The 12327-nt window shown below is 39.7% G+C and overlaps 1 protein-coding gene across 2 annotated transcripts in view; it reads left to right on the top strand.

Annotated features, from left to right (window-relative positions):
• PKN2 (protein kinase N2) overlaps positions 1-12327 on the top strand; it is a 50584-nt gene that overhangs the window by 20420 nt on the left and 17837 nt on the right. For both annotated transcript variants that reach the window (XM_065675568.1, XM_065675567.1), the window contains exons 2-3: positions 2719-3016; positions 10401-10552. In XM_065675568.1, coding sequence (XP_065531640.1) covers positions 2719-3016; positions 10401-10552 — 450 coding nt within the window. The remainder of the gene's footprint in view (positions 1-2718; positions 3017-10400; positions 10553-12327) is intronic.

The raw sequence follows: 12327 nt of genomic DNA, 5'->3' as shown, positions 1-12327 counted from the left end.
AAAGTGTAATTAGAGAGACTGGAGTATCACCCATGGCTTTGGGGGCAGTTAAAAGATGAATGCTGAAATGCACAGGCAATGTGACCAGTGTTAGCATCCCCACTATTGACCTCTTAGATGTCTCAAGCAGATTAACTCTGTATCCTGAAACCCTAAGTCCAAAGATGCTGCAGAGACTGCTCAAGCTGAGGGGAACTTTAACCTGACTACTGGAAATTTGGAATGCAAATCACCGACTATGGAGATCTAATTTGATTGAAGATTTGTTAGACACTGTATCTGGAACCAGGGCTCCAAAAACCTGTTTATGGAAGAACATAACATCCCTTTAACAGGTGGGATGTAGGGCTTGGAGAGGGATAAAACCCTCCCCCATTGAACATATGGCTTTGTTCAATACAGACAATTAACTGAAGTATCTTTAGGTAACCCTAGTCCAGATTAATTCTGAATTATTTATATTTTCATTACACTGTTCTGTTTGAGAAGTTTATGCTCCTGGCATAATTTTAGCACACTTCAGGTCCTATTGGAATACAGGATAAAGGTTTTCTGTTGGATTTGGGGCTTGTTTGTCCTTTTTTGGTGGTTTTTTTTGGTTTATTTATGGAGGGCTTTTTTGTTGGGGTGGTGGTGGTTTGGTTTGGGGTTTGTCTTTTGGGGTTTTTTCCTACATTCACCACTAGTCTTTCTCCTGTGAATTTTGGGAAGTGTAATATCATGCTTAGAAAGAGGTAGATGATAAGTTTATTTCTAGGAAGCTTGCAGAACAAGTGCAAAGGATTATGGTTTAGAAATACACACTTGTTATTTACAACCACTATTTTCATCTCTGGTTTTGAAGGCTAAACAGCAGTATACTAATCTTGAAGCTCTTCTTAATATCCTACATTTTTGCCTTTGACAACCAGGGAAATCAAAGATCTGAATCTAATTTGGATATATTTTGTTTGCTGTATAGTTGTTGTATTAATTTATTCTCAGTTTCAGTTCTTTCTCAAAAGAAACCACCCAACACATAGTGGTTGGATTCCCTCACTATGGATATGAACTCTTGGTATTAGTTGCTTATTGCTATTGATTATCTATACGGAAAAAAAGGTTGATTCTTTTTATAGGCCTATATATATGGAAGCAATGTGATGTATTTCCCAGTACAGCTATTAATAGGCTTTCTACATCTGCATAATAAATCATTTATTTTAGTGTGTACTGACAGAAATTACTTGCAGGGATCACAAGTGCACTTTAGGTATTGATTTGCATTACTTCCTTCCCCACCCCCCCACACCCGTTTTGTTTCTTTCTCAGTTTGCCATTTCAGAATTGCTTGTTTGTAGTCTCTGATAGACAAATTCTGTGGCAGAATAGAGATTCTGACTGCTTTTAGTATCTCAGAGTCCTTGAGTTTCTAACTTGTTCTACAGGTAGCAGCTATGGGTAGAAATGTTTTAATAAGTGGGGTTTGAAGATGCTTTACTCAACTTGTAGAATTACAGTTGAGGACTTGTAGATTGGATCTTGCTTCTGGAAGGCAGCATCAGTGGAATGCGCACAGATTGAAAGAGTCTGACCAGCGTTATCTGTTGACATGTACAGCACAGGCACAATTGTCATGATCCCCATTGCCTCACATTCTTTGGAAAGCAAACAAGTCACTGTGGGCTGTATCTAGAGATGATGGGTTCTGTAATGTTCTTCCAGTTTATTAGTCTGATGCTGTGTTTCTTGAACTCCTTCCTGAATGTTTCCTTTTACAGTTTTCTCTGCTGTATTGCTGGTGCTTGCAACAGGAAATAATGCTGACATGTAACTTTACATGCACAACTTGCAAATTTTTATCATCCCTTCCAATACCTTCATGTTCACCCAAATATTTCAGAAATCTGAGCAATTTCTTCATTGTGTTCAAGAAAAATTACTGGAATTTTGGTCTTTTGGGTAGATCCATGCAGATCAGGCCCCACATTTACTAAATACATCCTGAACTACGACTGGATCAGAGACTAAGCTCTGGAGAGCCCTTCTCTGACCTTCACTCACTTAGCTCTAGCTAAGACTTCTTGAATAAGACCTAGTATCCATGTGTAAGACATACAGGAAGTGTTATTACGTATGTAATGATTCGTACTTTATTGGTGTAGGTTCTGTAATGTGCCCTTTGTACTTTTACTTCTCCATGATACACAACCATACAGTAGGCACAAGTAAGATCTCGTGTACCGGTGGTCTGAAGGGCCTTTTTTTACAGTCTTTAAAAGGAATCTATTCTAATGAATGTATAAGAATTCATCATAGATAAAAACTGTTAGAAGTTGTTCTTGTTTCCTGTAACCATTTGGTCTATTAAAGCACACAATTAGATCTAGAAAATCACAAACGTGAGTCATGAGCTCTGAGGCACAGAACTGCCAGGCAAGCAGCCATGACCAACCCAGAAGTATTTAAATCTCCGGGTGTTAAAAATAGGCATAGTAAAGACGTCACTAACTTTAAAATAAATCTGTTGCAAAAGGTGACTCCAGTTAACTTGTCGTGTCTTGTGATGTTACTGCTTTAGGGCAACATGAGTGTAGACCCATGGCTAGTAAATGGCCTTACAAAGGGAATATTTAGTACACAGAGAGAGAGGCCTAAAGCATGGTCATTTTAAGAGTGCAGTGTATGTTGTCAAGAAACAGTGTTTGCTGGTACTTACCTTGCTGTTTTTCTTTCTAGGGGGATGCCAAAAGTCTCCTTGCCTCTGAGAATGTGAGCACTGGCCAAAAGTTGGACTTCGCAGATACAATGGTACAGCAGAAGCTGGATGAAGTAAAGGACCAAATCAAGCGGGAAATAAGGAAGGAACTTAAAATCAAGGAGGGAGCAGAGAACCTCAGGAAGGTCACAACGGATAAAAAGAACTTGGCATATGTGGACAACATCTTGAAAAAGTCAAACAAGAAGTTGGAAGACTTGCATCATAAGTTACAGGAGCTCAATGCACACGTTGTAACAGACCCAGAAGATGTTGCAGGTACCATGCTTTATGTGAAATGAGTTTTTTTGCTCTTAGCTTAGATAAGCCCTATCCCATTGTACTTGAGAGAATTGCTCTGGGAATGAGCAGATCTGTAGCTAGTGAGTTTATTATGTATGTATGCTCATTAGATTCGCAAAGAAGTCTGCAGTCCCTTTGAGTTTTGGTTTCTGTATTTCCTAACTGCTTGATGATGCTCTAAAGATTGACATGTATCAGTTCTTCACTTTCAGTTATTGCTATATTGAAATACTGTCTCGATCACCGACTTTCACACTGTAGGCATCAGCATTAACACACCTTTTATTCGGGGGGGGGGGAAGTGTAACAATTGTACTTACGAGTTGTTGGCTTATTTTTAAACTGAAGTCTAACTTTCATAAACTCTTATGTCATTTATCAGACTGAGTGAACAAGCATTTCTTGCTGTGGCAGCTCATTGTTAAGTCTTCAGGCTCTTCTATAATGAAGCCACCCTTTTAAAGATAACTTGAAATTGTTATCACAGAACAATTGTAATCAATACTTTTAATTGGCAATTCCTGTGGCCTGGCAGCCAGTCCATACTCATTTGAATGTAGTTTTTTAAAGTACCAGGCTTGGTATTTAAAGTTGGAATGTTGTGAAAGTAAACAGTCCTTTCTCAGCTTTGTAGAATGAGCTATTGCCAGCCTTATGATTTCACATTGCACAGACTGGCCTTGGCAAAAAGCTGATACATGTGCACAAGCCATGGAAGGTGTTTGTGAAGTGAATGCCTTCAGAAGCTTGGGCAGTAGAGTAAGACTAATATCCTTGTGAAGAAAGGTTGGTTACAGTGAGAATTTAGGGAAGTATTGGTAGATACTTTCAGACTATCTGGCCTGACAACATGCTGCGAGAGTATTGACGTGTCCATGGTGGCCTGCGCAGTGTTCTCTGTATTCTCTGCTTTTTTGCTTTTTATCTTCACAAGAGACAAAGGGCACAGAGTGTCATAGCTGGAAGTAGTGAGGCAAAGTACTTGCTGCATCATGAAATGGGAATGAATGCAGTAATGCGTGCTTCATAGATAGCCACTGGGCTTTTAGAAGGCATGAAGCACTGTTCCATGTCAGCTGAGGTTTATGAAAGTCTGCTTCAGCATTGATAGCAGTGTGTCTTCTTTTAAAGGAACAGGAAGAGTGGAACAGAAAGAAAAGTGTACACAAAGTGTGTATAGACTGAATGTAAAAATCTGTGTGGACATAAATCTGTGGAATGCATCTAATAGTAGCTTGAAAAATGGATGAGCACAGAATGCTCTTGTTGGAATGTCCTGTTCCAGTATAGCATTTAAAAGCTCTATCACGGTGTGTTAATGAGCAATATTGTCCTTGTTCGTAACTCAGGAAATGCAGTAAACCCTAAGAGAGCATTTATGACTTGTAAAGAGACGGTTTGTGTACAAAGACCTAAATGATGATGCTGAGGGTTGGAACTCAGTGATCTTAAGGTCCTTTCCAACCCTAACGATTCTATGAGTCTATGTTCAGATCCTCAGTACACTTCTGAAAAGGCCAGCAGTGCCAATTGCTTTTGTGAGTAACTGTTAGCAACCAGGCTCATCTTGCCCTGTGTTCAAATACCAGAGACTTCATGGAAGGGATAAAAGATCAAGGCTGATAAACTGATGTGCTTCTACCTGCTTTTGATGCATGCTAAACTTCTTAGTATTGTGGTTTTAGCTTTCATTCTGTTCAAAGTGTTATTGGTAGATAGCTTTTACAGTCTTACTTACGGAAACATGCAAGAAAAAATTACTAATCCTGTTGATCTTTGTGAAGTACCACATCAGGCATTCCTATGCGAGACCCACTTTAACAGAATATTACTTTAATATTACTTTAACAGAATATTACAGAAATACTGTATAACCTTCTGAAAAATACCCCAAACCTTCAGTTCTTTTAGTATCTCTCTGTAGATCAAAAAGCCACAAGCACCCACCTCCAAAACCGAAACGCTTGAGGGTTTTACATTGTTTGCCTTGTGATTTAATTGCCTGTCTCCTCCCTCATTCATGTCACTAACTCATGGAGGGGAAAGCACTGTCAGTAAACATTCTATCTGTCTTGAGGCTAATGGGTGCAAGTCATCCAGGTGATGCTCTGATTTCTGTTGGTGAAGTCCTAGGTTTGAGTTTAGGTGTTGGTGAGTTTGGTCTTTGCAAAATAAGGTTGGTAATATAAAACTAATGATATGCCAACTGTATGGGTGTTTATGTATGTATAGATACATGCAACATTCAGGTAATACATAGACACATGGCCCTAAAGATCACTGCCGTATGACAGAAGACACCTTTGTGGTCACAGGTATCTGCTTGGGAATTCTTGCTTTTTCTTGGGATCAGCAGTGAATTTGATAACCACTTAACTGCTGAATATGTGAGCTCCCCAAATAAGTGCAATGTTTCCAGAGCTTAGCTTTATCCTAAGCTACGGCTTTTCACTTCAGCTTGTGTTTGACCTTCTTCTGGTCAGTCAGAGGCAGGAGATTTAAAAAAGGGAAGGAAATACATGGGAAATCTTTAGATTGTGCAGAGCACAAATGCTGAAATAAGGTAAAGAGGGTTCAACAGCTGCAGGAGTCGAGGTCTGTGTCCCCTTCATGTACTTCAGTATTTTGGAGGATGGTCCCACATTTTTCCCTGTCTTCTAGACTATATTGTGTATGTTTTTGCAGGGTCTAAGTAGCCAAGTCAGGCATTGAGAAGTAACACTAAGAGAATCATTGCCCATAAGATGATGATCTCTTTGACCTGTCAGGCCTGAACTCTGCAGACTTTCGGACTGCTCTGTTGACTGGTTGAAAGGTCATTGTGGTAACTTGCAACAGTCATTTAATCTTTCCTGGTTCCTGTATCTGAAAAGTGGGTGTGAACATACATTTGTAAAGCGCTTCAGATTTAGAGCTGGCAAGTGCTGTGCAAGCTGCTGTGACTCTTACTGTTGCTTATGGGTATCAAGCAGTAACTGACATTAGTTTTTTAACACACCACTAATTTGTGTTGTAACTCTGTAATCAGCACAGTGTAACCAATACACATTAAAACTATTAAATGTAGTGTTAATGAATCTACTGTAGGAAAATATGTTTTAATAACATTCCATTTTAAGCAAGTTAAGATGTTTTGGTGCCTAGAGCTGAAAGCTTTCCATGTCCTAATGCCATAGGAAATTACTTTCACAACTATTTGAAGAACTGGTATTAAACCTTAACCAAAACACACAGTTTGCCAAAAAGCTACATTTCTGAATGCGAGGGTAGATATGGCAGCAGATGTACGATTGTAAATGTAAGCATTTAGCATAACATCCATTTACTTTACAGCATGGGGTTGCTGGTGAGTCTGGATTTGGTTTAGAAGTGGGACTTTGTACCCAGGTCTGCCCTTATCATGCAGTGTATTAGTCATAGTAGGATTCGGAGGCTTCAAATTAGTAAATCGGCACTTAAAGAGAAGCAGAATGCAGCAATACAGAGTGAGTAGAACAAGCCTAGTGACAACTACTGATGAAAATCTAACAGATTTACTTGAATGTGAAATACAGTATGGGACAATTACTTCAGTCTTGGATAGGAAATCTTGTATCTTGAAAACATACTTCTGTAGAGTAGCTCAGATTAAATTGATCTTCTTTTCATGTGTCTAAAAAGTAACAATAGAGATGGAGGGGTTTAATATGACTCAGTGAGGTGTAAGATTGAAACAGCTCACCTACAGCGAGTCACTGATTTAATTAGGCATGTAGTTGATAAGTAGGATATCTATAAATTGGGAAATGAATCTGATCCATAGAGCTGATGTAAAGGTGGATAGGGAGGTGAGATGACAGAAAACCCTTTGAAGGAATTGAGACTGGGTGAAATATGCAGAACATTTAATCAGAGGGACAGGTTCATGCCTCTTCCATTCTCGTAACTAACTTTTGAGCTATCCATTTTCTGTGAAGTTTTGTTGTAGGAGTCACATAGAAAATAACTTCTTTTGTTTAAGAATACGACTTGTGGACAGGGGAGCGAGACTGTTGTGTGTGCGCCTACAAATGGTGAGGTTAATCTGTCAGACACCAGAGTGTCCGTATAAGACCAATTATCGGAAACTGGAAGAGGCAGCAACCAAGCTGGTAGAGGCAGTGAATTTAGCCAGCGGACTCCACCTGCAGGGCTCATAATCATAGGAATGTCATGGTAACTGTTGGAAACCTTAATGTGAAATAACATAACTGAAGCTATTTGAAACAATCTCCTGTCACTTGTTTCGTAGTTACTGAATTGAAATGCAATTGCACTTCAAGAGTTTTCAGGAGGTCAATGCTAGATGCTCTGAGTGCAGGATGTCCACTGCTGCCTTTGACTTAACTGATGGCTTAGTCCAAGTGCTGATGCAACCATCTGGCTCCCTGAGAAAAGCCTCTTTCTTCCACCTTCCAGAAGTGCCCAAACAAGCATCATAGGTATCTCTGTTGGGTATGACACTGAGGCTAACTGCAATTAAATATCCTCAAAGGAGATTAAAATTAACTGTTTACCAAAGCGCACTTGCTGCTAATGGAGTAGCTTAGCAGCATACTGCAGTACCATCTGGGAAGCCAAATTCAGAGTTACATGAGGCCCTAGATCTTACACTGGACAAATAGCATCTAGGGAAGAGTCCCCAAAGGAATGAACAGTGGGCTCAGAGAAGCAGAGTTGTGTCAGTGCTCCAATAAATATAATTTAAATGGAAGCACTGGTAAAAGGCAATTGAGAAGGAAGAAGATTTTGCTCATATGAGTACTATGCAAAGACTCAAACTGAAAAGCTTTGCAGAAGAGCAAAGATCAGGGTTAAGGTAAATGATTCTGACTGAAAGCTGCCATTGTCCTGATGCAGTCCAGGTATTTTATAAACTACAACTCAGTTAAACCATCACTATTAACTTATTTTAAGCCTTATGAGTATATTCTCATGAAAACAGGCTATTGCAGGTGCTGGGAAGCAGTGCTGCAGCTTTTCCAGCAGCCTGAATGTGTATTGCACAAGACTCATTGGTGTTAAGCAACAACATTCATAGTTGTTCAGCAAAAATAACACTAAATACATCTGTTACTTCACTTGATATTCACCTAATAGGAAAAGCTGTTGGTAAACCCTTATTTTCCTTTTAAAAAAAGAAAAAAGGGAATCTTTGTTAAGCTAGATTGTTCCATGTTTGGGAGTTTAGCAAGCACTATTAATGCCTGAAGGCAAAAATGGATTTCTGCCTAGCAATCAGTCCATACTTCAGAGAAGTTTCCTTTGCTGCTGGTTACTAATAAAGCATATAGCAGAACCATTTAAACTAAATGGTAGAGGGTAGTTGAGGTCCACAAGTACAGACCAGCTCTTGAGATGACCCAAGTAAATGATGTGGTTACACCTTCCCAGTGGAGACACGCTGAGGGAGATAATAACAGCTGCCTGGGCAACCTGAGCCCTGGTATCTCTAATTAGTCCTTGACTTGCAACTTGAGTGTTGTTTTAATGCAAAGGGAGAGACTGCCTGTGAGCATCCTTAGAAGCTGTGAAAACAGACTACAGGAGCCCCACAGCCTTCCCAGGGATCATCAGAGGGCTGGGATCTTTCAGTGGTAGAAGCCTACATCTTAAATCTGAAGTTGGTAAATATTCATTTGTACCATTAAGCTGCTTGACAAGGAGACATGACACTGGGGCTTTCAAGTTTCTTGTTTGTTCTACTTTTGAATAGTTTATTAGGTGAGGATTAGTTGAATGTGAAGACATAAGTGAGAGCAGAGCATTCTGTTAATCTTTCTTTTATTAAGAACAGATCTGAGGTAAAGCTGCTCAAATGCAGTTCCACAGAGAAACCCAGCCAAAACACTGGGGGGAGGTTGAATGACAAAACAGATGAGGAATAACCCAGAATTGTTTTATACATTTTTAAATGTGGTATTTTCTGTGTTACTTTTCAGTAGTGAGTATACGGTAAGAGTCTTGAAGTGGCTTAAAGTGAAGAGTGAATTAGCAGTAGAGGAAGTAAAAACTTCTCCTTTGGTGAAATCTGAATGTAGTTTGCAATTTAGGGGGAAATTACACAGCAGACTTGAAAGTAAGATGTATTAAATCTCAAAGAATTAGTTACCAGAAGCTTCTAGAGAACCAGTGTGCAACAGCAGGCATCTCCCCATCGCAAGTTACTAGTGCAATGCCTGTGTTTTCTAAGAATTGAGGATTTCAGGAACTTGATCCATCATCCTAGTGTTAAGGAAGATTAACTACAGTCGGAAAAAAGACTGTACCGTTGGTATCGGGTAAATATTGTCTTCCAGGAGACAACTGGTGTCATTTGCCTGTAAAGAAGGTATTCTCTCGGTTGTTGTAGAAGAAATCAACAGCAAAAAAAAAAAAGTGTTACAGCGGATGTATTTTATCCTCTATACAAAAATTTTGGAAGAGAAGCCATTGAGACTGTTAGGGAAGATGGCTAAAAGCACAATTGCGTTGGGAAGTAGTGGAGTCCTAGCAAATAGTCCAGTGGCCATTTACTTTCAGTTCACTGACAGTTCATATTGCAGAAGTTAAAATGTGACCCAGTGATGAACAGACTTTTCTGGAGGAGGTTGGAGAAGAGGAGGAGTTTGACTGTATAACTTGATTGATAAAACTTGCATTCCATTAAATAAATGCAGCAAGATGGAGACCTAGACACAGTAATGTTGTCAAAAGCAAAATCTTTATCCTTTCTGCAAACCACAGTAGTTCAATAACCTGTCTGCCTATATATCCAACTATGCCAGGGTTCTGTTATGATTCCAAAGTATCCTTCAGCTTTATGACTTAAAAAAAGGCTCATTTTATCTAATCCTAATTTTGACATGAACAGCGCAGTGTTCACAGATCTACTCAATATCTGTATTTAGAGCATGCTCATTAGCATTGAATATCATAGTCCAAGTTTGGGTTTAAAACACTTGGATTTGAAAGCCGGAGCATAAGAAAGCTCAATGGGAAACTGCGCTTTTAATTGACTCGAGACATTCCAGAGGAAAGAAATCTCCTTTGAAACGAAAATAGACCTCGCTGCAAACCTGCCTATTGTAGCACTCCCGGAAGTGATTCATGTGATTTAGGACATGTGTAGGAGTCACCAGGCTTTCAGGAGGCTTTTCATGTTAAGGCGCATTTGCAGTGCTGCTGCAAAGTAGCTCTGGACAGGAGGGTCAGTCTTAATACTTAAGTATAATGTTCCAGCTTTGATTAATCTATAACTTCATAGAATAGAGCTTAGGGTGGGTTTGTGGGTGGGTTGGTTTTATTATTCTTTTTGCTTCCCTTCTTCCTGCACACATTACATCTTGCCCTTCGTTCTCAGATTGTCCCAGGACTCCTGATACTCCAAATAGCGATCCTCGTTTTTCTACTAACAACAGATTGATGGCCTTAAAGAAGCAATTGGATATAGAACTGAAGGTAAAACAGGGAGCAGAAAATATGATACAGATGTACTCAAATGGCTCTTCAAAGGTAAGGCTTTGGAATTTAAAGACCATAAAATGCCTGTGGATTTTCATATTGCTGTGGTGTGAATGTGCAATGTAGGAACAGTATGCAATTTCAGTACTTTGAGTTTGGGGTATATTTGTTGTTAAATGGCTATGTCAAACCTGCTGCAAATTCCTGTCCCCTTTATTTGTTGTGGTTTGATACCCACTGAAGTGACTGATCAATTTGTCAACATGCAGTTCAACCTAAATAACAAATCCGGCTTACTATATTTAGTACATCTAGTAATCTTTCATCGGGTGCAATTCACTGAGCAGCAAAGCTTGCCGGGCCACTGACTGGTACCTGATGCTTTTTCCCAGCTCCACTAAACAAAAACCCGTTAGTTTAAAGTTGTAACATGCATGATAGTTACACAGAATGATTACACAGAATTGCCAGTGTGCTTCTGAGATGGTCATCGAGTTGTAGTTGGCAGTAAAAGGAGTTACACCAGTATCTGTTTTAGTAAGATGTGTATAGTATTCTGATAAAGTTGTTGTAATCTGTGTTACTATGCATGCACATCAGATACACTTATGTGTGTATATATATATAGTATACTGGTTTTTTACAGAAGTGCGATATTCTAGAGGTAGCATCTGGTAGCATCAAGAGATTAAAAATAAAAGCACTCTTATTTCTAGATCTGAATTTTAAACACATGCTCACTTGCTTTCTTTCTCAATAGCACCAGAAGCTCTCCAGGAGGCAGGGAGAAGTGTTCGTTAACTCCTAAATGGGGTTTACTCATTGCGTAGGTCCAAACTATGTGGTAACATTCAGCATAGTCTGAGTCCCTTAACTCAACTGAAAGACAAGCCCAACCTTTCATATGGGGGGGGGGGGGGGAAGAACTACATGCAAATAACTCCCCAAAACAACAAACAGAACCAAGCCAACCCAGAAACCCATCACTCCATCACCTCCCCAACATATATGAGTGTAAGGGAGTCATGGTTCTCAAATAGAAAAAAGGGGATCCTCTACTTATCTGCTCCTTCACTTTTCATTAGTTACACATTACCGGTTCTTTTCGCTTAATTTTACTAAATCATTAAGGAGATGAATTTCCAAGCTAAGGGGAAACGCAGGCTGAGATCTAACACTGTGTAGTAGCTTGGTTAGTTGTTTCTGTGTCCAGAGAGTAGTAAGTAAAACTGAAATGCTTTAAGTTCTTGACTGAGGGAGCCAATACCTAGCTAGGTCAGTGGGAAGAAGTGTTTGAAGAGTAGACATCTATGAATTTAACCAGTAAATGTTGGAGAAACCTAGTGTGTTTGAATCAGTTTCTGACAGGGAGTGGTGGAGAGGCAGATCCCTGCATATCTGCCTATTGTATGACTTAGACTTTGGAAAAATGACAGTGGACGTTGCACACTCCCAGAAAATTGAGGTTAGACTATGAGAAAATGAGGTTAGATGGGACCAGAGATGTCATCAAGCTCATTCTGTCCCAGCAGCACCTCTGTGGAACCAGCTGGTACTCTGGTACCCTTATCTGGAAGTGACCTGTACCCTACTAGCCTGGGGCAGATGGAAACAGTATCTGGAGTACACCTTATGACTAAGGGCCTGGGAATGCTGTCCATGCACCACAGTCCCTTGGCTCCTGGAAACCCTGGAGTCTACAACCTCTGGGGCCATGTACTTAACATCAGGTACACTTAAAAATAATAACCAGCTGACCCAAGTGGATCAAAAGACATACATGAGTTATGTTCCTAATAAACCCTCAGTAAGTAACCTTATAGCAG

Source organism: Lathamus discolor, chromosome 3 (genome assembly GCF_037157495.1).
Source record: "Lathamus discolor isolate bLatDis1 chromosome 3, bLatDis1.hap1, whole genome shotgun sequence".
Taxonomy (NCBI): Eukaryota; Metazoa; Chordata; class Aves; order Psittaciformes; family Psittacidae; genus Lathamus; species Lathamus discolor.
Note: the sequence above shows the minus strand (reverse complement) of the source record. Positions and strands in the feature narration are given on the sequence as shown.